We start from the raw sequence: 26,757 nt of genomic DNA, 5'->3' as shown, positions 1-26,757 counted from the left end.
ACGGTTGGCAGCAAAACCATGAGAATTTTAATCCAGTTGAGCTGGCCGCACAGCCGTGAGGGACCGGGGCTCTTTATTTAAGCACAAAAGGCGCGTCCTCGGCTTCCCAGGCCGGGCGAGGTGCAAGTGCCTCTGCAGGCAGCGCCCGCAGCCCTGGCCGGTCACCACCCGCCTCGTGGCGGAGCGAGCCCGGGGGTCCGCGGCCGGGAAGAGGCTCGCGGCACCCTGCGGGGCGCCAGGGAGAAGCCCCCGGAGGGCCGCGGCCACACGGGCCTCAGAAGCAGTAGGACGTGTGGGTGACCCAGTGGGCCGACTCCTCCTTGGAGCGCTTGGCGGAGCTGTGAGTCGTGAAGAGGGACTTGTAGGCTTCGGACTCCTCGCTGTCGGCGATGCCCCTCTTTGGGGCTCCACACGGCGGCTTCCCAGCTTTTCCAGAAGTGCTCCCGCCGGCTGCTGCAAAAAGGGAAGCCAAGGCCTTAAAGGTGGGAGCAGCGGTCACTCCGCGTTCACATTCGCACAAGGGGCCGGAAGCACAACTGCCGACCCAGGCAGTCTCCTCCCCTGGGCGCGAGTGTGGACACGCGTCCCCACCCCAAGCCCGCAGAGCGCCTGAACGCACAGCAGCGCCGGCGTGCTCTGCCCGGCCCCCGGGACGCGGCGCCTGCTCCCCGGCGGAGAGGGAGGCACCGGGAGGCCGGCGCGGGCCCCTACCCCTACCCAGGCAGGGCCCACTGTGTGCTCAGGGGGCCCGGAACCCGCTGGTCACAGCCCAAGACGCACACCCCATGGGGGTGTTTTCCTTTTTGTGAAATAAACACTATTTCCTTCACCTTCCAGATAGGGAGTCTGGAAAGGCCTGACCAGTCTACGGCAGGTCTGAGTCCAGGTCCCTGGACACCAAGGGCCTGGTCCAGAGGAAAACCGAACCATCAGCGTTAGCGCCCAGACCCTTTGCATACTGGGGGGCCCTTGCTGTGGGGGTACCGCTTCTCTCAGCCCCACCCCCACACACGCTCCATGAACTCTTCAGAGACGTGACTCAGGATGGCTTGGTTTTCTGGAATCCAGCTTCCTCAAGGCCTTCCGCTCGCTCACTGGGACCCACCTGTGTTTTTGGGAGCCGAGTTGACCTTCTTCTCTCTAGAATCAAGGCTGGCTTCTTCAGGCTTCCCGGGCTTAGGTTTGGATGGTCCTGGGGATTCTGTACAAGGAACAATGTCAGCAAACCAAAGCCAGGCAAGGACTCCCTCGGGACGCGGCGCCCTGTTAGCACCTCACCTTCACTCACGTCTGCTTTTGAGACCGACTCTGCCACCTTGGGCTTCTTTGTTTTCTGTAAAAGAGAGAGGACGACGTGTAGTCAGCGCCAGGCGGCTGCCCCTGGCCAGGCCCCCTGACTGCTGATGCAGTGGCCAGGCAGGTGCTGAGGGGGACGCTGGCCCACATTCTCCTCCTTGCACCCCTCGGGCCCCCGCGGGGGTTTCTAGTGACAGGTTTTTCCTCACACAGAACCTATCTGTGGAGACCAGCTTAGTTTTGTATTTAGGTTCCAAAAACCACATGCTCAAAAATTTCAAATGAAGACGACAGATTTGAGCGCTAAGTCACCGTCAGCGGGGAGCGACGCACCCCAAAGAACAGGGAGGGGCACAGGCGTGGCGCAGGCACGGGAAGGCGGCAGCACCTACCTGCGCTGAGCCTCACCCACCCCCGTCGCTCCATGTGTCCAGCTGCTCTGCTGCTGTTTATTTAGCTACGGGGGCCTGGAGGCTTGACATGAAGAGCGCTTTGCCCAATTTCCTGAGCTCCGGGTGCCCTTGTTAAGTTTCTAGGCACTAGAATTCTGCCGCTCCTAGTGATACTATCGGTCAGCAAGCACTTACATCAAACAGCCATCTCAGAGTGGGAGCAGCGTCCAGCTGCGCTAGCAGCGAGTCAGGTGCAGAAAAGACCATTCAGAGAAATTTACTTAGAAAGTGCCATCTCCCTAGGGATCCAAAAGGTGGCGCTGAAGACAAGCAGCGCGTCCTCTCGAAGGTTCCCACCGCTAGGAACAGGAAAAAAGGCCTGTCTCTGGCCATGGACGAACTTGTAATAAATACACTCAATGTGGTTTATAATGCTTGCACAAAGCAGAAAAAATCCCTGCTCCTTTCTCTCACACACTCACACACACACGCGCATGCACGCGCGAGCACAAGGGTAAATCCTTTAATAAAATAACCCAGATAACCCAGAACACAGGGTCTCCACAGCCTGCGTGCCCGGCTGATTATCGGGAAAGCCCAGCACCAGGAGCTCAGAGAGGAAGCGCAGTGCCCTGCTTCCAGCTGTGAGCATATTTGGGAAATATTTTGGTGCCCTGGCAGCAGTAGCTAAGCGGCATTCCCACAAGCTCCGGGGAGAGGGCCCCTGAGCTCCACTGGGTTTTGAACAACCTGGCAGGGAGCCTGGGACGAGCAGAAAAGCTGTCCCGCGGTGACGGTGCTTGCTGGGGAGCGTGGCCGCCGCTCCCTTCTGTGCCTCATAACCTGAGCTGGGTGGGTGGGCGCGGCGAAGACCAAGCAGGCCTCCTCCAGGCTGTGCTCGCTCAAAAATCTCTCAAGCCATCTTCCTGCCTGCGCACGGGCCGGTGGACGCACTCGTGCAGAGCCCCCTGCGGAATGAGCTCTCACTGGCCTGCACGCATCTGACGCGGCCGGAGGCCCTTTCAACGCTTCACAGAACACAGCTAGTGCGTGACTTTCTGACTGGATGGTATGCGAGCTGTGGCGCCACAAAGCTGTTCACAAAGGGTTTCAAGAGCGGGGAAAGCGGGACACTGAATAGCACCTCCAGGAGAAACCAGGATGACAGGGTTCCTCGCTCCTGACAACCACTGATCTCAGTCCCCACCCCTGTAAACTCATGTAAGGAGGACACGTGTGTGGACCGGCGGCTCCGGGGCTCTGGACGCACACACAGGAACACCGCGGCCACACTCGAGCCTCGGCTTTCTATGTACCAATCCCGGGCAAACTCCCAGCGCGCCCTTCTCTGCTCCGATGAGAGTCAAGCCAGCCCGGGGAGGCTGAGTGTCAGTCACTGTGGGTGTGACCGGCTCTCGCCCGCGGTGCACCCCTGCTTCTCTCCTCAGTTTTTTGTTTTTTTTTTTTTAAAGATTTTCTCTTTATTTATACAAGCACTGGGTACAGTCAGAAGCGCGGGAGGGTGAGAGAATTCACCAGAGCCAGAGCGGGGAACAGAATAGGCAGAAGGACCGAAATACACTGCTGAGAGGAGCAGCGGGCGGCAGGAGAGGTCTGCGTGCCATGTGGGACCCTCGCCCGGCGGCCGGGGATTGAACCTGCGCTGCAGAGGCTGCGGCAGCTTCGCAAGCAGCGCTCAAACGCTGCGCCACCGGGGAGGCCCTCTCCTCAGTTCTGACCATATTCTTCATGTGCCCCAAACCTAGCTTGAAAAAAAAAGCACCAATCTGGCACAGCTGTCTGTCAACACAGAACTGTGAGCTCACGAGGCTGCAGCAACTCTGCTGCTCATCCTCCCTCCCACCCTCCTGGCCCCTCAGAACCAGACTCCCCGGGAGGGGTTCCAGCAGGCCTAGGGGAGGGGTGGTCATGTCCAGGCCCGGCGGGAGGTTCTGCTTTCCCTTGCTTTACAAGTTCTGGACGCCCAGTCTGGGCGCTTCCAAGCAGGCTGATCTCTGCAGCCGCTGCCCTGCGCAGGAGTGTGAGTCTCCCCACTGCACAGCTGCAGCAGCTGCAGCTGAGTGAGAAAGAACAGGCTGCCCTGTGGCTGAGCCCTGACCCTTCCAGGTGAAAACAAGAGCCCCCATCACTGCAACCCCAAGCAGCTGCCAGGGAGGCGGTGGGTGGTCTGCAGGCAGCCCTGACTTCCATCAGGACCCTGGGCGCCGAGGCACAGATGCAACAACTTGTGGACTGACTGCCCAGGACGTGCACATAGGCCCGAGGACCAGATCAACTCAAGGTCAGTGGCGAGCAGGCCCCCAAGAACTGTTACTGCCCCTTCACCACCTAGAAGCATGAATATTGGGGGTCTGACCCCACTGGGGCTGCTACCAGAAATACCCTCCTCTGGAGAGACCCTCTCTCGGTCAGGGCAAACATCTCACAGGGCAGCTGGTCTTTGTCCGAGGCCCCGCTCTCCCGGTGAGGCCCCAGCCTCACCTTAGCGCAGGGTGGACCCTCGTTCAGCCTCACTGTCTCTGAAGCCGTGTCTGAGCTGTCCGTACTAGCCGAGTTTGGGATTCTTCTCCTACAAACCTGATGCTGAACGCATGGGGAGCGTCCCCCACCCGACGACTCGCTTACCTTGCCCAGCCTCGCTCTCAGCCTCCTCTCCTCCATCCTGCCCTTCAGCACTTCCACATCCTCCTTGGTGCCATTGAGCACGATGACGTCATCCTCCTGGAAGGCAGCCCCACACTGGAGGGAGAGAGGGGACCGGTTTCTCACCACGCAGGGGGCGGCCACCCTCCGACCATCACTCTTGGTCCAGCCAATCTCCCCAAGCTTGGGGGAAATGTCCATTTTCCTGCCTGCCTCTTGGCGTGGCCAGTCCTGAGTCTGACGCCTGGACAGACCTGAGCCAGCACGGCGGGCCTGACGCTGCTCTCCCGGAAAGGGTCTGGGTCGTCCTCCCACCCGTTCCTGACCTTGGAGGGGAGGGGGCTTCCCCACTGGATCTGACCTCTAGGGGTGCAGGAGAAGGGACCCAGGCCAAGACCCCAGTGCAGGTGGGCATCCGGCAAACATTTGCTGAAGGAATTATCAGCAGTCTCTACTGAGCAGTCACTGCTGGCTCATCGGACACCCATTGAATAAGAGCCGAGGACACGCCCCGCCCCACTGAGCAGGCCTCAGAGACAGACCAGAGGTTTTCCAGCGCACTTTGCATCAGAATCTTGGATTCAGGAGTTCTAGGGCAGGACCCAATCAGTTGCATTTCTAGTGTTTTCTGGGGGATGCAGATGCTGCCAGGGGAACCTTGCTTTGAGAACCACAGTTCTAGAGTTCAGGGAGATGAGTCATAAGAGCAAACGGCTCAATCCTGGCAGGAAAGGGGAAGGACGGTCTGGAGGCACAGTCCGCAGCTCAGCCTTTCCTGGGCTGACCTGCAGGGTCCCTAGGGAGCAGCCTGCTGGGGACTGGAGCAGGGCAGCGCTGCTATGCTTGGCCCTGGAAGACCTGTGGTGAGTCCTCCAGGGTCCCACTGCCGAACACATGAGCCAACGCGGGGGACAGGGGAGGCCAAGATGGGGGATAGGGAAAAAGGAGCCTGTTTCCCCATCACAGCGGGAGGAGGAGGCCTACAGGAGAAACAGGCTCTTTGGGAGGAGGCCCAGGGGTCAGTCCCACATGGTAGAACCTTCCCTTGGGGGTCGCCTCCTCAGAGAGGGAATGAAAAGAAACTTCAAGACCAGAATCCGGTGGTAGATGAGGCCCAGTGGGGTTCGGGCCAGGGCGATGGCATAAATAACCCTCCTGAGTATGTGGGGAGCTGGGAGTCCACGTGCTCCCACTGCCTGCCCCCGCTCCTCCGGCGCTCTCTCTCCACAGTCCCCGGGCGGCCCCTCGGTAGGGGATGAAGCGGCAAAGCCCAGGAGCTCCCCACAGTGTGTGACTTCACGGCCCCACGCCAGGCAGAGCACCCTTCACACCACACAACTGTGGGGAAGCCGAGGCTAATCTGTGAGGGCGAAGAAGCCTGCTCCCCCTGGCCCCAAGAAGCACCAGAGCCCCACTGTGTGCAGCTGCTGCTGCTGCTGCTGCACTGCCGGGGACCAGCCTCCGGCAAAATGTCGTGTCAGGGGTTCCTGAAAGGATGAGACGGCGTCGGCGAAAACGAAAGGGCTGAAACTTAAGGGCTGAAGGGAAGGGGATGAGGTAGTGAGGAGACACTAACACTTGGATGAGGTGCAAGTATCTTCTGCCGAGAGACTCAGCAGGTCTTTATTTATTCATTATTAGTAATAATAAGAAGAAAATACATTATCATGTGTAAAGCATAAACAATTAGTATATTATGTTTCCCATAGACCACTGGCCCCTACAGGTCTCAGCTAGACGGCAGCTTTCAAGGTTAACAGATAATAAACCAAACCTAACATTAAAGCTACTTATTTTTTCATTTAGACAATTATTTAAAACAGTGAATAACCGCCAGTGCATCCCTATCAGCTAAAGCCTAAGCATCAAAGGACTATTCTATTCACATGACCTTCAGCCGGAGACCAGCTGCTGCTCAGCTATCAGAACTTTTTCTACCTAGAAACTCCTTAACTCAAATAGCTTCATATTAAAAACTTTCCCAAGAAACTTCAAGAGAAAACAAAATAGAAGGACCTACTATGATTATTGTATTGTAATGCTTGTCAGGCATGCTCAATAACTTGTCTCCCATTGTCAAGTGAGCCAAACAGCCCAACAACTAATTTCTAAACAAACAATTTTCCGTGCTATTTACTTACAGTATGCTGATACATATAATTTATTGCCTAATATACTTTCTGATAAATTTTTCTCTCTCTATGTCCATGAACAAAAAGCAAAGGGATGCCAGATCTTCAGCCCCACGGTGTGAGGCCCTTTCTCTTAGCTGCTTGTCAGTATCTTATCTGGCTGGGGCATCAAGGCCTCCTGCAGCACTGCACCTCACGGGGGGCTGCTCCTCTGCAGGGTTTCTGATCATGTGAGGAGCTGGTCCAGCAACATTGGGACCCTGGGTGAACCCTGTCCCCAGCTCCTCCAGGATCTTACTCCCTCAAGCTCAGCAAGGGGGAAATCACACGCGGGCGAAAGCGACCCCGTTGGGGAATCCAGCACCAGTCCTCATGCCCAAGGGACGCATCTTTCTGAAGGGACCAGGCGGTGCTGTTCTTGGCACCCACGGGACAATTTCTAAACACCGGGATCAAGGGACACGACTGTCGGGGCCGGCAAGGTGGCCTGTCACGCCCCAGGGCCTTGCCTTTCCTGATGCCTGCTACATGAGCTCAGTCCCTCTGAGACTTACAGCCTCTGAACATGTCCAGGCAAACAGAAAACACGCCAGGTCTCGCTCCTGAAAGGCCGCAGCCCTGCTCTGACAGAGCAGACTAGTCAAAGCAAGGTGGCGAAGCCAGCCTCTGGCGATGGGCTGCGGCCGGTGCACCAGCACTTCCCCCGAGTCGCCAGGAGCAGGTGGAGAAAGCTGTGCTGGCCTGGCCAGCAGGCAGTGCGCTGTAGGGGAGTCTGTCTCCACAGCCTGGGGCTGCGATCTGTGGGCTTCACATTTCTTCACAGACCTGTCTGTGGCAAACCTCAGGGGAGCACCAGCAAGCGCAAGACCTTACAGACCAGAGAAGGGCAGGACGGGGGTGCAGTGTTCCCCGGGGGAGTCATTAGCCAAGGCGCAGAGCTCCACCTCCGCGGTGCCCGCACAGCCTCGCCCTGGGCGGAGCCAGGGGCACCCCGGGAGCCTGGTCCCTGCCTCCCCAAGACCAGTCCTGCGGGCCGGCCAGGCTGAGGGCTATGAGAGCTCTTCAGGGAAGCAAACAGGATTTTAAAATGACTGACTTGTCCCTTCAATGAAAAAGGGTCAAGTTTTGCCTCCTATTTTTAAAACCATCTGAAAAACCTGACAACGACTGCCAAAGCTTCACTCGAGAACACGAGAAACTCCCCACGAGCTTCTCTGTCCTGCACGGACACGCGTGGAGCTCCGGCAGCCGCTGCTGGCCTCCAGCCCACAGGGGTGTGGAGTGAAAAGGCAGCAAAACCTGCCAAGCGGCCTAGTTCCTGGCGCGAGGGAGTCCCGGGAGTCACGGGAGAGGAGCCGCTGACGGCAGAGGCGCTGACCAGGTACGGGGCTGCAGGCGGGCGCGTCTACTCCCCGCGGGTCCCAGCCAGCAGCGACGGCGGGTCCGTCATTGTTTTCACGCGCACAGGCGGCAGGCATGGTTTTCTCTCACAAATGGTTCTCATTTTCTTTTTTTAAAAATTTTATCTTATCTACAGTTTACGTCATTCTCCATTTTTGTACAGTGTAAGCTCTCCCCTCCCAGGTGCATGGTTCTCATTTTCTTACTTGAGTCAACCTCAAGGCCGCGTCCAAATCCTCAGTTCTTGTTTTGTGCCAGTGATAAAAGCGGCCTCTCTCCTGCGGGTTGGGAGGCTCCCGGAGCGGGGCTCCCCGCCGTGGGTGGGCATGGCTGGAGGGACGTGCGCGCGTTCTGGGGTCAAGCCGTCTTCGGGGAGGCCTGTGTCCGTGGGCAGTCGGCAGTCTTTGAATTCAAAAACAGCCTAATTTTTAAAGCACACACAGTAAAGCACTGCCAACTGTTAGGGTGCTCTGGACGTCACTCTGCACGCAGAGGCAACAAAAACGAGAAACAAACTTTTCACTGCTCGGGATTTTCCAGGACAAGCAGCCCACGGGGGCCGCACCGGGCCTTGGGCCGGGGGCTGCGCTACCAGAAGCCGGCAGGCACCAACACGAAGGCCCGACCCCTCCTCAGCACTGGGCACCTCCCAGCCAGGCGCAGGGGAAACTGTCCCTGGGAGGCAAGTACTATCACCACCCCCTGCACTCCAGAAACAGACTCAGGGAGGCTCCATTATTGCCCCAAATGACTCCAACATAGCGGCTCCGATGCAAAGCCACTACCTCAGGCCACAGCAGAGTGGGGGCCCCCAAAAGTTAAATGCCATCATGCTGCCCCTGTTTTTTTTTTTTTTAAAGAACTGAAAAAGTTTCTTTGGGTTAAATACATTGTTTAATCTGGTCAAACTAATGTTAATGCCCTAAAACAATAATATTCTAATATGCTAATGTTAGTATAAATTAAAACTCTATATTAAAATATATGCCCATTAAATCCTATGCTAACAAATTCAAAGTGGCCACCCCGGGGTGAGGCTACCTGCTCCCCTGTGTTACGGAGTGTGTGTGGGGGGTGGGGTGGGGGTGGGGGGTGCTGACTTGGGTCCTGGCTGTAAGGCCTGCAGTGCGCAGAGAGAGGACAGAAGGATAATGAAAAACAAACTCACCGGCTCCACTAAGTAGGACAGTAGCCATGACAATAACACCTTAAAACAACTCCTTTGACGTATTTTACGCAAGGATGAAAATATAGAGTGTAAAACAATTCCATTCTGAGAACTGTAATGGGAACTCACTTGTTATTGGGTGGCTTCCAGCACTGCAAACAAGGAAAACACCCCTCATCGTAACCGTAACTTTGCTAAGTATTTCTACTCAAAGAGAGTCTCCAGGATCTCTTGGAGATGGTATGTCTTCAGTCAACCAACTCTTAAACATTATTCTCTGTGGGGAAGCTACCAGTTTTACTGTATACTATAGATTTTAATGACATGATACAGCAAGGCCACAGATATGGAGGAACTAGAAATTTCTTAAATTATAGAAGGCCCAGGAGAGATACTTCTAGGAGTGGGGCCAGGGACAGCCCACACTGTCAGTGACGTGCCGCTAACCTTTCTGTGGTGGCACCAGAGTGTTTTACTTTGGCCATGAACTTAAAAGCGAAAACCAAGACAAGAAACAGAAAACCCTCCCAACCCCCTGCCTGTACTAACGCTACAATACTGGACAAAATGGAACAAAATGGGGTACAAAGTGGAGCCGCTTTACCTTTCATCAAAATTCCTAAAAGACAAGTAGTGAAAAGCTTCGTTTTCATTTCAAGGAGGCATTTTCCTCTTCCTGAATTTCTGTTTGTAGGAGACAGGTTTGTGGATTTGTCAGGTCGGGTATGAAGTGCATTTGTGCAATGGCCCGGCGCGTGTGAAAAGCACCCTTCGTCTGGACAGCTGTCTCTAACGCGGAGGTGCCTTCTGTCCCGGGCGATCAGCCACGTCCTGGGGCCAGTGGCCAGTGCGGGCCTGGAGCCTGCGCAACGGCTGCTTCTCGCCTTTGTGACGCGGTGGGCGGAAAGAAACTCCGCAGAACACACGCGCCACTCCCTCCATCCACAAGCTGGCAGCACAGCTGTTACCGGCTCTAAGTCGAAGAGCATAAGGACAACTCGAGGCGCTGTCTGGCCGGGAACTTGCGCACTCTGACGTGGAGGGCGGCGGGGCCAGTGTCGAGTCGGGGTAAACAACGGTCAGAAACCAGCAGGCTTTGGAAATTGTTTTAAAAACCGATTCATAAGCTCATTCCAACCAGTGGAAGTCTCACATACTTAACTTGCTGCTCTCTTTATTGGAAAGTTTCATTCTTACAACACGTGGCAAAATAATGGCATTAAATGAACTCGGAATCATGCAGAGCAGGGCAGTATCTATGTCCAAAACAAATATTTGCAGTTTCTCCCTGGCTGTCAAGATAAGGGCGATAAAACATGACAACAGGCCCGGCACCCTCAGTCACCAGGCAAACGCCAAGTGAAGCCGGGGACTCACTGCCACTCCTGCTGGGGGTTCAGATCTCAGAACCTGCCCGCCCCAGCCGTGGCGAGGCCCAGGGCCAGGGACGGAGACGGCACAGGCGCTCTGGAGAAGAGCCTGCAGCTGCCTGAGAAGTGAAACGACGCCACGCAGGCCCAGTCACACTCACAGCTCCCAGACACCTGAGCACAGGTGCTTGTGGAAGCACCTGTTTCCAGTAACATCCCGACACCGGAAACCATGGCCATCTCCGCGGCCAGATGAGCCGATGGACAGTGGTGGCACGTCCACCTGAGCCACCGCTCGGCTGCGAAGACCACCTAGCAGCAGTGCAATAGCTGGGGTGCGCGGGGCTCCCGGCCCTCAGGCGAAGGGGGCGCATGCAGCCCGATTCCCCATGAGACCGTCAGTGCTGCCGACTGATCCAGAACAAGTGGGTGACTGCCAGAAGGGGCGGGGTGGAGATGGGGGTGAGGAGTGGTGAAAAGGGGCACGGGATGAGTTTAGGGAGCAGGTCTCCCAGGTACAGAAGCACCTACCACCGATGTGGTATGTGTCTGCACCCTGACTGCTGGGGGGCGCGGGAGGTGCAGCACCCTAAATTCTGTCTGTTGTTCTTTCAGGACACGTCAGGGGAAGCATCTCCAAGCGCTGTAGCGAGGAGGCTGGCGAGGAGGCGCGGGGGGCCTGGAGCATGAGCCCGCTGTGCACCGTGAGGCCGGGGCTCCTAGTGTGCACGGCCGTGGGCGTCGTCGTTTTCCTCTGTCTGAGGAGCCCGAGTCCCGAGGAGCCCAAGGAGGCACCCACTTACCCACGGGTGGTGGAATGTGGCTATTATCCAGATGAGCTGTGTTCAGCTCTGTTTGAAGGGAAAGAGGCAGCCCCCCAGGTTGCAAAATTTTGTAAAAACCCCCAGGGGTCTGAAATACGCGCTCATTTGCACACGCCGGGAAACTGCTCCAGGATCTCCCAGGGGCTGCGCTTCATCACCAGGCCCCTGTCTGCAGAGGAGGGCAACTTCTCCCTGGCCTACATCATCACCTTCCACAAGGAGCTGGCCGTGTTCGTGCAGCTTCTCAGAGCCATTTATGCGCCTCAAAACGTTTACTGCATTCACGTCGACGAGAAGGCCCCAAAGAAGCATAAGACCGCGGTGCAAACCCTGGTCAACTGCTTCGAGAATATTTTCATTTCGCCCCAGAGTGGGAAGGTGGCTTCCAGCGGCTCGACACGCCTCCAGGCAGACCTCAGCTGCATGAGAGAGCTGGTCCATGCCGCACGCCCATGGGGCTACGTCATTAACCTCTGCGGACAGGACTTCCCCATCAAAACCAACAAAGAAATCATACACTACATCAGAAGCAAATGGAATGATAAAAACATCACCCCTGGGATCATCCAGCCACCCAACAACAAGTCCACGACCAGTCACGGCGCCCCCGAACCGCCCCCCGAAGCCAGCATCCATATTCTGCCAAATCAAATACTCAAAGAGCCGCCCCATAACTTGACCATTTATTTTGGGAGCGCTTACTATGTACTAACGAGGAAATTTGTGGAGTTCGTACTGACTGACACCCGCGCAAAAGACATGCTTCAGTGGTCTGCAGGCCTCCGCAGCCCAGAGCACCACTACTGGGTGACACTGAACCGACTAAAAGGTAAGACGAGGCGGGAATCCAGGCGTCCGCTCAGATCAGAGGCAACAACAGTTGCTGATTCTGAACCGGAGTCTCCCTATCACTGACACGGTGTGGGCAGTTTTGCAAGACCTTCCTTTTGGGGCATACAGAGGGAAGTCTTTGACTCAGGGGTCTGGTGTTGGCAGAGAGCACGCCCGCCCTCGAGCCCAGCTGCTGCTTCCGTGCTCTCTCCAGAAAGGGACACAGCACTTGCGTCTCCCCAGACTGAGCCTTTTGAAAATTCTAGGCACAGATCTTCGGGAAGTTCTTACTCAGTAGACAGTACTGGTGGCAGACAGGGCCGGGTACTGCGTGAGGGCCTCGAGTAAATGTCTTGAGGTGGCCATGATGCTTCAGGTGGCAGAGGGAGACCTGGGGCGGCCTGTAAGCAGACGTCTCTCTGTATAAGGCTGATGGCTCCCAGCAGGAAGGAGGCTTCACGTGTGAACAGCTAAGCTGATCAGCCCAGACACAGTACAGACAATCCAGCAGAAATCAGTTAGGAGCTCTTTATAATCCGTCACATCCCCTAGAAATCCTATTTTCAAATCACCTCAGATTTGTGTTTCTGTTGCAAACAATCCCAACAGTTACAGTCAGATCTGATCTGATCACTGAAGCACTGTGTAAGACAGGGGTGAGAGGTGAAGTCTCAGCACAAAGCTGGAGATGCGAGTGCCGGGCCGGCCCCACCTCCACCAGCACAGTCTCGTCTCCGGTCAGAGGAGGACAGACTGAAAGTGGAATGGGGAGGCCGCGCCGTCCAGCTTGCTTGTGACGGGGCAGCAGACAGAGAGGGCAGCGCAGAGCTTGTCCTGTAAGAACTGGGCAGAAGCTGGGCTCACAAGGGGTGCTCTTGCTTCCTCCCTAGACGCTCCGGGAGCCACACCCCACGCCAGCTGGGAAGGCGATGTGCGAGCCGTTAAGTGGAGAAACGAGGAGGGCAGGGGCCACAGTGGATGCAAAGGTAAAAACAGACGCCAAGTCTTGGGCGGCACAAAGCCACACAACGGCTGCCTGACAGCGGTGGGGAAGACGGGAGATCTCGGGGACCGTTCTCTGGGGTCGGAGATGAGTATGGGGATCACCTTTTACATGCCGGTGTGAGAGCCACACAGACGCACGCACAGACTGCAAGCAGCAGCGGGTAGACCTTCACCAGGGAACACACGGCAGGGCTGAAGCCTCTAGTTTTCACATAAAAATCCACGCACTGCCGGGCTTTTCCCACCTGCTCCAAGTGTTCAAATTCAAATTCAAATATTTATTTAAAACGAGCCACCTCCCTGGGTCTCTCAGAACAGAGACGTGAGCGCGCAGGTGCACACACACAGTCGGCAGCTGCTACCGCCTGCGGGGAGCCTGTTTCTAAGAATAAAGCTGCACTGGGCACAAACATGCCCGCTGACTTACTGGTTATGACAAAGAAGGGCAGAACTGACCACAAAGCCAAAAACTGTTACTCTCTGGCCCTTCAGAATCTGCTGTGCTGCTCTGGTGCGATGGGGCTCCCGTCTGCTCTGCCTGTGGGCCGGGCCCCTTCAAAGAACTGAAGAAAAGTTATTACAGGTTTAGTTGCTGCAACACACTAGGAATGGTCTGTGTGTTTTGAACAGCTTTTCACCCAGTCTTGCAGCCACAGATTAATTTAGCCCACTCAATTATGGGCAACCGCTGCCCTCTGGCCCAGGTGGCCAACAGGGCCACGGCGGGGGGCGGGGGGGGGCAGCAAGCCTAAGTCTGACTTCATTGCCCTGAAATCCCGGCTGCTTGAGAGGAGCTTATGGTTGAGGGGAGACTAAATGGATGAAGAAATGAGTCCAGCAAGGCCGCAAATGTTCTAGAAGCACCCATGGGAAGGAAAATGGGCCTTGCCTGGCCTTTATGGGCCTCTCGACAGTAAAGAGAAGATGCAGGGTTTTGAGCGTGGGAACAGACATTCCCACAGGGTGGAAAAACCTGGTCATTGTAATCTTCAAAATACCATTCCCTCCAAGCAAACACTCCAGAAAGTTCTTGCCATTGCTGGTTCGGTGTACAAGCTGCCCAACTAGGAGGCAGGCCAGGGCCACACCTGGGTCCACAAACAGCGGGCACTCAGCTCGGGCTGAGCACTGCATCAGGGGCTGCTGGGACCCCTTGGGGAGCCCCAGCTCTGGCCTGCAGTCAGTCCTCTTGATGCTTCTCAGGAAGAGATTATTACTATTCACACCTCAGACCCCAGAGGAACTCCAGGCTCAGAGAAGTGAGCTCACTCAAGTCACAGGAAGTGGCACAGGGAGTGGCAGAGCTTCCACTCTGCAGGGTGGGCTTGCGGCCCAGCGCTGCACGCAGGGCGACAGCCACCCGTCTTTATCGGCAACAGCGAGGTGGCCTATCTCTAATCACCAAGACCACATCAACCCAAGTCTGAAACTCTGTTCCCTCTAGTCCAGCCCACACGCAGGCAACGACAGACCTGTCCAGCCCCAGTCCAGGCACAGCTGGTTCTCTCGCCAGAGCTGTCTTCGTATTTACCACCTAATCTGGTTGAGACAATTCTGCTGTCACACTGCACAGGGAATGTGACAGTTAAAAAAATGTCAGCTGTGACAACAGTGGCCATTTGCACGCGTGCCACCTGGGGGTCCTGCCCTGTCCTGTCTGCTCCACAGAGAGAGGCTCCTTCTGATCGGTTTAGTCTTAGAAACACTGGACTCTTGAGGATGGGTCCCACCCTCCCCTTGATTAATAACACTATTTCCTCAAGGTAAGGCTTGAGGAGGACTACCGGGCTGGGGCGTAGAGAGAGCAGGGGCGAGGGGAGAGCGAGGTCCTCCAAAGAGGTCAGTGCCTCCGCTCCCCCACAAGCTGAGCGCCCACTGCTGTGCATAGACGGTGACAAGAGAAACCATCTGTTGGGTGGTAGAGAGACTACAAGGGAGCAGGAAAACCCACAGAGTCAGGCCCGTGAAGTGCGTTACTGAGTTGTTCTAGTAGGACCCATCAGCACCGGATCCTCACAGGCCCTCCCAGATCAGTTACTTCTGTGCACAGCAAACACTCACTGCAAACCTGATAAAGGACAGGGGCAGTGACTGACTAAAATCAACACAATTCTTGGGACCTATTCAGATTCAAGGTCGGCCCTCAAAGCTCAGGAACTAAAACAACAGCTCAGAACTTGGGTGTGAGCAGGCAGAGGAGGCTCGTCTCCACTCGGCACTCCACTCCCACAACTTCACCTGAGGTAGACTTGAACCTCTGAGATCACGGCCCTTGAGAACGGGAACTTCCTTTTCTATCTTAAATTCCAAATTTTGCATACAAAGAAGCCCTGGCCCGGTAGCCACACAGGTCACGGTAGCCACACAGGTCACGGTAGCCACACAGGTCACGTGGAATCTGAGCCCCGGGCAGCAGAGGCCCACAGGTGACACCCGAAGGCGCAGCTTTGCTCCTCTGGGTGGAGGTCACCGGCCAGGACGCAGGCGGCTAAGTTCTGTGTTTGGTCTTGCAGGTCACTACGTCCAGGACAGCTGTGTGTACGGCCCAGGAGACCTGCCGTGGATCATTCGCTCCCCTTCGTTGTTTGCCAACCAATTCGAGGCCTCCACCGACCCGCTGGTGGTCACCTGCTTGGAGCGGCGGCACCGGCTGCGGGTGCTGCGGGCCGCGGAGGTGCCTGTGGAGCCGCACTGGCGCTTCGACCAGGAGGGGCACTTTGACATGAAGCTAAGCCGCTGAGCGAGGGACGCGGGGCTTGCTTCCTCCTGGCTAGCACTGCTCAACTGGAGACCAGGGCCCACTCGGCCAGAGAAGCGGGTCAGTCCGAAACAAATTCAGAAACAGGCGAGTGACAGGGCGTGATCACTGGCCACAGCGGCGGCTCTGAGAAAGGACTCGTGGGGGAAAGCGCTCGAGCGACTGCTGGCAACACAGGAGGCCCTTCAGGCCAACTGCCTCAGGGAACACCTGGTGGAAATCAAAACTCTCCAAGAGCTTCGATCCAGGTTCAAGCTAGAGGAAGGGCACCTCCAGTTTTGGGGATACTATTGTGTCTGAGACTCTAACAAAGAACACACTCCAGGAGCAAACGAACACCCGCTCATCAGAAACAGCCCCCTTTGGCTGGGAACTATGTAAGGTTGTTCTGGCCATCCAGAAAGACACAGGAGAGGTCATTCTCTTCGGATAAAATGAAGTGACTCTGAATTGAAACAACTTCTTCAAGGGTTGCTACAGGTTTCGGTGGTGCTGCAGTGTGGCTGACATCCCATGCGGTGCAACGCCAACCAGCACTTCAGGGGGTGTGGGGGAACTTGAAGTAAATCCAGCACGACTAAGTGAATCTTAACTTCACCTGTCACAGTTTAAGGCGGGCTCCCCTGGTTTGCGATTCCCAAAGACCGTAAAGTGGGCGGGAGACCTCAGAGCCGGAAAAGCAGAATTCAAAGACTGCTTCTGAGGAGACCTCTGCCCAACTCTGCCCGCCCCTCGCGCCCGGCCCCTGCAGCTCTGAGCAGGCATCGTCCGTTACGTTTGACTTGAACACCCCTGCCCAGCTCACGCACCACTCGGGCAGAAGGCTGGCAAGTCAGATGCTGACATCTAGATCCGAACCTCTAACGCTGCGCCAGTGCTGCTCAAACACGAGTGCGCATGAAAGCCCCTGGGGGCCCTGTAGCTTGCAGATTCGACCCCACAGGTTGGGGAGGGGCCCGAGAGCCTGCATTTAAAAAAAATCAACACTGAAACCTGCCAGGCAATGCCGATGCCGCAGGACTGCGGCCCGGGCTCTGGGTACCAAGCATGCCCTTCAGTCTGCCACCTGTAATTACTCCAAGGTGTTTCTTCTGATTACAAGGGAAGAACACAACGGGGAATACCATGGATTTTGGGTTGGTGATTTGTTTAGGCTGCAAACAAACACAAGCCTAGCAACTGCATCTCTCTGGACCCTGTTTACAGAGCTCAAGTGTGCACACCTGAGCTTCTGAACGCAGAACCAGGACTCCAGTCCTTGACTCTCCTCTCTGAGATGAAAGGCAAGTGCAGGCGGGGCTAAGGGTGAGAGCAGGGGGCACGCGTGCCCCGAATACCGCCCTGACACTACTTTCTCAGCAGCAAACTTCTCTAAATGTAAGCCAGTACCTGAAAAATGACAATATTTGCTTTAGATGTTGACACTGTGGCTTATCTCCCTTCATTTGAGTGTTCACAAAGCCCCTGGCTCCTGAAACTGCGCTATCACTCTTTATGATGGCAGAAGGCCTGAGCTTGTCGCCTTCCGGGGCAGGCAGCTGCGCTACGTTCCCCGGGCTCCCTCCCGTCAGGTGTGGCCATGCAGAGTTCTGGTCAACGGGACGGGACACAGGGGATGAGCACCAGGTCCAGGCCTGTCAAAGCCTCCCCAGCTAGACGCTCCCGCTGTCTCCCCAGCAGCCGACCCAATGGGTGATAGGGCCATACCCCAGGACCAGAGGGTCGAGCCCCAGGTGGCTGGAGCCCCAGTCTGGCCCGAGTCCAGGAGTTCCCTGGGGAACTGCCAGGCGGGGCTGTCCACAGTGTCAGGCCCCGGAATTCCGGAGCTGCTTGTTAAAGCCACTGGCCAGCCTTGCTGCGTCGACTAAGTGTCACCACAGTTTAGAAACTCCACATTAGAAGACACTGGTAACAGCACGCAGGTTTGTTATTTATTTACTTTTAAAATGTCTTCGTTTGTAAACCTGGGTTTAAAAGGAGTCTAAGCATTTACTATAATTCCCTCATTTTACATATTAGAACCTGACACCCAGAGAGGGGAAGTGAGATTCCCAAGCTGACACTGGTGCATGAGGCAAAGCCGACGTCCCCCAGGCCCTCAGCACCGGCGCGTGCGTGTGGCTGCCTCCCACACCCGAGCGGCGCGACCGTCCCTGCAATATGATTCCCCAAACTGTGCAGTGCTGCTGGCTGAATGGTGTCCTTGCGCCTACCACCCCCTAACTCCCTCGCTGAAGCCCTAACCCAGCAGCAGAACGGGACCTGCTCTGGAATCAGGTCACTGCAGATGAGTTCATTCAGACGCCACCTGGGGGGGGGGGGTCACACCCAACATGACCAGTGTCCTCACAGCGGGAGGAAATCGGAACCCAGACGGATCTCACAAAAGACAACTCGAAGAGACATGGGGAGAAGGGACATTACAGCCAGGGAGGGAGGGCTGGACCAGGGCCTCCCCCACAGGCCTGGAAGATGGACAACTCTGCCAACTCCCAAGCCCTAGGTTTTGGGCATCTGGGCTCTGAGCTGTGAGGTAACACATTTCCATTAAGTCCCCCAGCTGTGGTGACTGAAAGGGCAGCTCAAGTCAACCGAGGGCTCTAGCAGTCCAGGCAGAGGCCTTCATGGAGAGGAATCAGTGACAAGTGCTCGGTCTCTTCCAGCACTGGATTTATTTTGAAGAAAACACGCTCCCCGAGCTCCTCCTGAAGTACAGCAGGTTCCTATCTTACCCCAGGAGTCACCGAGCCCCCAGGAGATGGGGGTGCCAGGCCCCCATCCCTTAATGCCCCTCTTTGTGCTCCCTTCTCTTCTCTGGAAAATGCTCGAGGTACAAACTTTCAAGAGTTTACCAGCACCAGTGAATTTCCTAAGTACCCTTGCAAGGCTGCATTTCCACAAAATCCAACTGGCTGCCCCGGGGGGGCTCTGAGCAGGGCCCTCTGCCCGCTGCACGTGTGTCAGGTGGTGGCCAGGAGATCAGCGAGGACCAGGACCACGGCGTACCCTCCCTGAGATGCTGAGATTCTTCAGGGCAGCCCCCAAGCCTGGCTGCCCATCAGAACTGTTCTGGGAGCACTCAATGAGAGTGGCTACTGTGAAACTTGAAACCTACCCCAAGCTTCCGTTTAGTGGGTCTGAGACAGAGCACGGAACCCTAACAAATCACTGTGGAGGCTCAAGCATGCAGCCTGGCTTGGGAACCAGTGACTGGGGTCATGTGGTTTCTGTTGTTACAGGTTTTGTTCAGCTTTTGTATTTATCGCACATTTCTATTTCCCAGCAGGCTTGGTGGCGTGCCTGCTTTTGTGCCTAACACCTAAACGCCGCCTCCGTGCTGCGCTGGGACCCACACCATCACCACTGGAGGCTGCTCACATGGGCTCCTTTTCCACGCCTGCCACGAAAAGCGAGGCTCTGTCAGCCCCTCCTCTCAGTCTGCCCCACCCAGGTCTGCACATTCATGCGCGCAGAGCACTTGTTGCTGCAAAGGCATCGGGGCTCCTGCAGGGACCTGCTCCTCATTTCTGCCACCAACGCTGATGGGCACCTCCCCACCACGCTCTCCCACCCAGCATAGCCAGGCACAGGGGCCAGCCCCTAACAGTGGTTCAGGGTGGCCTGAGAGTCATTTGCCACAGGAAGAAAAGCACGGGAAGCCTGACGAGACCCCAGAAGAGTTAACACCGCTGAGAACAGCCACAAGCTGCTGGCACCTGCGACTCTAAAGTAAATTCCAGGCCACACAAGGGCCAGCGGAAGGCCGCACACACGTTGGGGCGACAGAACCTTCAGTGCTTCCCTTGCGTGAACCGAGCAGGTAGCTCTGACAGCGTGTTATTCACTCACGCATGTGAGCATGTGCTGATGGCACGTGACGGCGCTGCAGACTCAGAGCACAGATGGTTTTTAGGGCAGTGAAAATATTCTGTGGGATACTGTGACGATCACTATGTATCCAAATCCACAGAACATGCAGCACCAAGAGTGAACAAAACGTAAACTCTGGCCTTTGGATGACAATGATGTGTTGACACAGGTTTGTCAACTTTAACGAACGTATCACGGGGAGGCGCTGACCCTGGTGAAGGCCATGTGTGGGGAGGTGGGGGCAGACAGAAAATGGAAAATCTCTGTACTTTCTTTCATTTTTGCTGTGAAACTAAAACTGCTCTCAAAAAATTAAGTCTTATGGAAAGAATAGAAATAAAAAGCTCGTGGTCCAGTGGGGAAACCAATACACAGACCAATCGTTCTGGGGTGTGGAGTGGGAATAACAAGGTGCCCAGGGGGACAGGGCGGGAGCTGTGAAGCCGGGGTTGCAGAAGCAGCAACGGCCCTGGAACCAAGGCTCATGGGGAAGCGAGGCTGGCAGGCTGGCAGGTCAGGTTCAAGGAACAAAGGCGCACGAGAGAAGCAGCTTGTCCTGGGAAGCACAGCAAGGAGGAGCCAGGGAGGGTCTCTAGCAGAGCAGCAGCTAACTAGGCCGCACTCAGGAGACACACAGGGATGTGAGATGCAACAAGGGAGGGAGGGTCCCCGAGACATCGGATTTCCTCAGGCGCCAAGAGGGGACAGATGATGTGTGTCAGCAACTCACCGTGTGACAGACTTCCGCTTTGATCTCCTTTAAGGCTCGTTCAGAAAACACGCAGCCGCAGCATCGCAGGAAGCAAAACCTGGGGAAATAACCCAGATTGGAGATAGGCTGAAGCATGTAACACTCATTGACCATATTATCCTTTAACATTGTTTCAGCTGACTCCAAGGTGAAGAGCCACAGAGAGAAAAATGTATGTCCACAACAAAGAAACAGATACGCAGACAGGTAAGCCACAAAGACATCATCCCCTTCCCTTTCAGTAATTCTCTGGAATAATCTCTCTTATAAAAATACATACATTTAAAAGAACCACACACAAAAAGTTGGAAGTCAGATTAGGAATTCAAGGAGGAAGACACTTAAAATATATGTGACTTAGAGTCCATGAATAGTCAAAGAGTTCATAAAAAGCAACCAGAACATGATAGAAAAGTGGGCAAAGGACATTCACACGCAGCTCACAAAACAAATGGCCAAACCTATGTAAGACGCGGACCCTCCACTGTTACATGCACGCCGACCTACAGCGTCCCACGTGTGGGGCCGTCATGAAAGGGAGTGGGGGGTGCCTGCTGGGAGGCCTGGGGGAACGGCGCTGGCTGGTGGCAGCTGCAGGTGGTGGGTGTTCAGCGCCATGCAGCGAAAAGAGGCACCTGCATAGGCACAGGTGGGCAGAGGGAAGGCTCTGTACTAAGTTCTTTAAGAATGGTGGAAGACGTTCCCCTACCCAGGTTCTGCTTTAAGGATGCTTACTAATTAGTAGTAATTTAGGGAACTTTTTTGTCTTTCAACAAAGGCTTAGCGTTTTTGTTAGCCTAGTAATTCTTTTGTATGTTTGAGTCTTTATCATATGACGTCACACATGTATCACATGCCAAATCCATTTTCTAGTGTGGAGGTCCTATGAATAGCAGGAGGGCGAGGTCAAAAGCCAGGCAAAGCTCAAGCCACTGGGAAGAGCAAAAGGGGAAGAGATTTAACCAGCACATGAAAAGGAAAACCAGGGGAAGCCACAAGGGAGCAGTAGGGCCCAGGCCGCCCTGACTCAAGACCCCGGAGTTCACCTTGTTTCTGCAAAGTTCTTCTTTTGGGAGGGGGCAGGGGAACCATGGTTTTCTTACAAAGAAGTGGGAACCCAGACACGAAGGTCACACAGGGTGTGATTCTATTTATATGAAACACCCGGAACAGGTAACGCACAGAGACAGAAAGTGGACCGGGGGGCTCCGGGGGCTGGGACAGGGAATGAAGAGTGACTGCGTCACGAGGGGCATGACATTAACAAGTCCGTGCTACTAACAGACCCCCGCACAGCGCCTATGGGCTGGGCTGGACTCTGCAGCACAGGCCTGAGGCTGGGACTGACCTGTGTCGCCCGTTCATCTCCAAGCCCACCACGGGACAGATGAACCGGGCCCGCTGGAGGTCATCGTGCTTGTCCCCTTTTGTGTTTCCTTTATCCCCTTCCCAGGCGGGATTATCGGAAAGCCTCAGTTCTGTCACGTTCTGTGAAAAAGCGTCAATATTCTGAGAAGTTCGTTTGATAAATGGATCATCTTCCCTTTTAATAACCCGAATCACCAGAGAAATTGTTATTCTAGTGCCTTTTCCATCCAACTCTCTTCTTCCTCCTACCTTCCTTTGGCCATTCTTGACATGGATATATAAAATTAGCATCAACATGGATATAAAATCAGACCAGGAATTGTGACAGAAGACAAAATTTAAAAAATTTACTGACCAGCAAATGAATTAGCTATTTTCCATTTTATAAATATTTTGTGATTTAAGGAAAAGTAGCTTCCAATATGACAAATGACTCCACTAAAAAGGAATTCTGTCTCAGATTCCTCCAGAAAGGAGCATGCCCGTCCCCTGCTGGGTACTCTTCCCTGAGCTTGTCCTACATCTCTGAGATGGACAACTCTGTGAGGTCATGTTCTCAGGAGTCCTTGGCAGGACATTAGCCAAAGAAAATGGCCACTCAGCCACTCAGGTTTTCAAAAATTCAGCTTTGCAAGTTTGACTCAACAGCCCTCCTTTGGAGTTGGAGGCATTTCCTTGTATTTAACGCTGCTAATCTGACTTCAACACCCTGGACAGCAGCCCCGCAATTGGACGGGAAAGCCCCCCTGCATGGGGCTCCGGTTTTCTGCTCAGAGTATCTGTGGACTGTTAATTGCTATCATGATATTCCTGTACCTTTGCATTGTTTTATTTGAATCCTTCTGACTTTACAGTTCCAATTTCTTGGAAGTTTTGTGGATTTTTTGCCATTAAAATGAAGTTTCACCACATACATTGTATATTATGTTTTAAGTAGAGAGCTGCAGGAATTAATTTCCAGGACAATTACGTTTTGGAGGTTCAGATAATCATATCACCGTGGGTTTCTTAGGAATGACTTCTCACCCCTCCTCTCCCAAGAGGAAAAATGACAAGAATCAGCCTGGGTATTTCTACAGCATGGCCATTAGCTACATGTCAGATTCACTAACTTACCTGAAATGAACATAATCTGCATCCTAATCATCCCCAGAATTCAAACAAAAAGCTCAATAATCAAAAATACAAGAAGAAAGAGAAAAGGAAAAAACCCAAAGTCCGGGTCAAGGGTGCTGGGGTGAGGCCCTTGCTGACTAGCTAAATGGCCTCACTGGTCGTCATGGCAGGCACCTTGGCAGAGAACGAGGGTGACAAGCTGGATGGTTCTCAAATCCTTCACTCCTGATTTTTTCCATGGACTAGATTTGAAAGACTTCGTCCTCTCAACAAACTTCCGACACTAAAAAACTTGTTCTTCTACTTTTACAAATGAGCATGTAGTGCCCATCAGAACTTCTAAACAGTAGAGATAACCACACTGACTTCATAGTGACCTATCTACAAAACTCTAATTCAATGCAAGTATCTTCCAAATCAAAAATCAAATAAAAAATGCCTCCCAACACCTACACAGCACATTTTCCAACCCCTTTTACACACACGGAATTGTGAGAGATTCGTGGTGCAGGCATGGGAACTTCTGCTTGCTTTAGTGACACGTCCCAGATCACACCTCTCTTAGGTGGCTAACTGGACTGCTGCTCTTAGTCTGTCATGCACATGAGTTCTATGAACTCCTGAGAACCCTGGGACACTTCAGAATCACCTGTCTTACCTTAATGCTTTTAATGTGGGATGTTGCCTTCCCAAGGGCCTTTTCAGGAGATTTGTCCAGGAGAAACTCAATCACAGCGTCTTTGTTGTAAAGTCTGCGATAAAAATAAGGGTTAGTCCAAACACTCTGGCAACAGGCAACCTTCAGACAAAACAGGAAACTAAATTGCGTATGATCCACAGTCACAAACGTCTGGTAACAGAAATGCCCTATATCATGGAAAAGTAAATTTAGTCCTGTCTCAACTATTTTCAGAAACTAATGTAAATCAAGGGTTGCTAACTGGTAGTCTGAGGACTAAACATGACCTGGATTTTTAAAATTGGGTAACTTAATATAAAAGTACACAATGTCAACTTTTCTTGTGAAAAAGAAAATCAGAAGATCTGGAGACACCTGGGCTACACTCTTGAACTTGCTACTTTGTAGCAAGCTATCCCTTTAAAGGAAATACTAGCTATCCAGTCATCTGGTGCCCAGCACCCCCAATTACCTACTGTGCCCCACCTGGCTCCTTCATGCCTTTGTGTTTATAACTTAGCTCCTATTGACCCCTGAGTTTTCAAGACAAGGATTAACCAAACCTAATAGGTAAAGCGCAGAAGCAGTTCAGAGACAGGGAGCCATGACCTGGGCTTCACAAATCTGCTAGAGCAAAATCACATTTGAGGCCCCAAGAACTGCATTTACACATTAAAATTGACTTTTAAAATGATTTTTAAAGTCATCTAATAAAAACTCATCTTGAAGAAGGAAAGAAACCTTACCTGCCCAGTTCACAGGCAACTATAGGCCGCCTTAATATTTCTTGACTGAGAGTACAGTAGTTCCACTGGGCCACTAATTCAGCATCTTTGTCAACCTAAGAAAAGAAAAATCCCTTCAATTTTTACCTCTAAAAGTCCTATGTCCACAGCAGTACATATAAAGACTCATTCAATAATACCAAACTGTGATGACTTTTGTTCCTTGAAGGCAGTAACACATGAAACTGGGATTCACAAAGTTATCAATGATTGATATTATGTCACACCAAGGCCCCTCTAACCGTGATGTGTACAAAGAAACAGTTTACATCAAAGCAGTGAATTGCTTATGCAAGCTTCATATGAATATTAATACTGGTGTCTTAACAGCGAGGGAGGGAGGCGATCCAGAAAAACACAAGCAACCTAGAACACAGGTTCTACCTATGGAAAAGGCCCCAAAGTTGTAGCAGGGTAAATTGAAAGAAGTTGGCTTTTTTTTTTTTTTTTAAGTTCAGCATAAAGACAACAGAACTCTGTAAAATCACCATTTCACATAAGGGGGTGCTCTGAGCTGCTCACTAGAGGCATCAAACTTGACCCATGTAACGAGACTCCAGACACAACTGACAAATGGGCTTTCCACTTAAATACCATTTCACACCCCACTCTTTTCCCTCCTAAAATGCCAAACTTGAATAATGTAACAAACATGGCACAATTTGGCGAAAATAGGAAAAGAAAAAAAAAAAATCAAGAAGAATTTCCTTGAATTTAATTTCTGCAGAACAACCACTTACATGTATACTGTGCTCAGCAGTTTCTGTGACCTAGCCTTTTAATGACTTAGTATTTAAAAGTAGTAGAAAAAAAAGTATTTAAAAGTATTATCTTCTAAACCTCCTAAAATCCTATCAATTAATATTTTTAAATCTGTATAGTTGGGGAAAGAGTGGTACCAAACGGTTAGGTTATGCGATGGGGGTCAGATGGCAAGCGGATGAAGGAGCCTGGATAAGGACCCAGGACACTGGCTCTTACAGCACCTCACTGCTCTTGCGGCATCTCTAGCATTTAAACCAGGACAAGCTCAAGAACCAAGCCATCATGCCACTACGCTGTCCCTCTATTCACTCCTCAGAGCCAAGAGCCCCAATCCGGCAGCTCCAACAGCTTTAATCAAAATTCCCACGGTAGTGGAGCCCCACATGACAGTCGAGTCACCCTGACCCTGATCTACCACCTTTTTGGCCATTTAAAAAGCCACTCTCAGCAAGTCTAAGAGGCAAGGGATCTGGTGGCACAGAGCCTTGTGAGACTGTCTTCTGAATATGAAGGCGTCTACTTACTGTACAGAAACACGGGAGGGCTATATGGGGTTTACCTTTTAAAAAGATTTCTCTGGGTACTGAACCAGGAATATATGGCGTAGTCTCCAGGGCCTGGCAGTGCATGCGGTACTTCACATACCGTAGAAAACTGAAAAGTAGTTTCTGGCGTTAACTTTGAGATCTTGGATAACTGGATGGGAATCCAGGCCGCATAACCTACCAGCGGTGTGATGCTGATCACGTTCACCATCTTCCCAGCAGCGTCAAATCCTTACATATTAATTTGCCCCATGACTTGTGAGAAGGAGGAATGACCTATCCTGTCCTCTGTGCACTACACCCACTGGGCCAGGAAACATGCTGGTTGTGAGGACGGGGGTGTGGGGGTGGGGTGGGGGTGTCTCTGCCGGCAGTTTACCCACCGCGGGGGACGACGTTACTCAGCCACGTCCTCAGAACACGAGATCGCCTCTCAGAGAAGGCCCCGCGCTCAGGGGCTGGGAAGGGTATGGGGAGACTTCCCAGAGCAAACGACGTCGGCCTATGCACTGTTTACTGAACGACAGCGCTCGTGTGGGTTCCTAAGGGCGAACGGGCGTCAGTTCCCGGCTCTGCCACCACCAGCTCCGCAACCTTCTCCCGCCGAGCTTCCATCTCCAGGTCTGCAAAGTGGGGGCGCAGACAGACTGCACCGGGGGTCGCCGCGCGTCTCCAGAGAGGCCCGCGTCAGGCCCGTGCCCGGGGGTGGCAGGAGCCGGGCCCCGCTACCGCCCCTAATTAACACCGTCGTGCGCGCCGAGAGCTCCCAAAAGGGCAGATAAACGCAGCTGCGCCCGGAGCCCCGGGGGCCCCCCTCCCTCCCCGACTCTCTCCCTCCCGGGGTGTCCGCCTGACCCCCCCCATCCCCAGCGGGCCCACGTCGCTGACCTTCTCAACCTTCTTCGGCCCCTTCACCAGCTCGTGCCTCTTGGGGATTGTTCCTCCGTCGCAACCCATCGCCAGGCAGGAGTCAGGCCCCCACAACAAACCCCTCAATGGCCACTTCCGGGTCCCCGGCGACCGCGGCGGTAACTTCC

At 53.8% G+C, this 26,757-nt stretch overlaps 2 protein-coding genes across 4 annotated transcripts; one reads left to right on the top strand and one right to left on the bottom strand.

The window, feature by feature from the left end:
* On the bottom strand, positions 1 to 26,757 carry RTF2 (replication termination factor 2). 3 transcript variants are annotated; one of them, XM_037500728.2, is made up of 9 exons: positions 26,609 to 26,757; positions 24,372 to 24,466; positions 23,605 to 23,698; positions 21,811 to 21,950; positions 20,442 to 20,520; positions 4,335 to 4,448; positions 1,279 to 1,333; positions 1,106 to 1,201; positions 1 to 453 (listed from the first exon to the last, which is right to left on the bottom strand). In XM_037500728.2, exons 1-9 carry the CDS (start codon positions 26,675 to 26,677, stop codon positions 275 to 277), a joined length of 921 nt encoding a protein of 306 aa, XP_037356625.1. In that variant the 5' UTR covers positions 26,678 to 26,757; the 3' UTR covers positions 1 to 274. The 3 variants fall into 3 exon arrangements, with proteins under 3 accessions (XP_037356625.1, XP_037356630.1, XP_037356635.1); XM_037500733.2 differs by having other exon boundaries at positions 1 to 450; XM_037500738.2 differs by lacking the exon at positions 26,609 to 26,757 and adding an exon at positions 25,902 to 26,076.
* On the top strand, positions 7,453 to 20,334 carry LOC119236735 (beta-1,3-galactosyl-O-glycosyl-glycoprotein beta-1,6-N-acetylglucosaminyltransferase 7-like). The gene is made up of 4 exons (XM_037500719.2): positions 7,453 to 7,865; positions 11,039 to 12,076; positions 12,969 to 13,064; positions 15,597 to 20,334. Exons 2-4 carry the CDS (start codon positions 11,110 to 11,112, stop codon positions 15,821 to 15,823), a joined length of 1,290 nt encoding a protein of 429 aa, XP_037356616.1. The 5' UTR covers positions 7,453 to 7,865; positions 11,039 to 11,109; the 3' UTR covers positions 15,824 to 20,334.

This window comes from Talpa occidentalis, unplaced genomic scaffold (genome assembly GCF_014898055.3).
Source record: "Talpa occidentalis isolate TD23 unplaced genomic scaffold, MPIMG_talOcc4v2.1 talOcc4.10, whole genome shotgun sequence".
NCBI lineage: Eukaryota > Metazoa > Chordata > Mammalia > Eulipotyphla > Talpidae > Talpa > Talpa occidentalis.
This window is presented reverse-complemented; position numbering and strand designations above follow the sequence as displayed.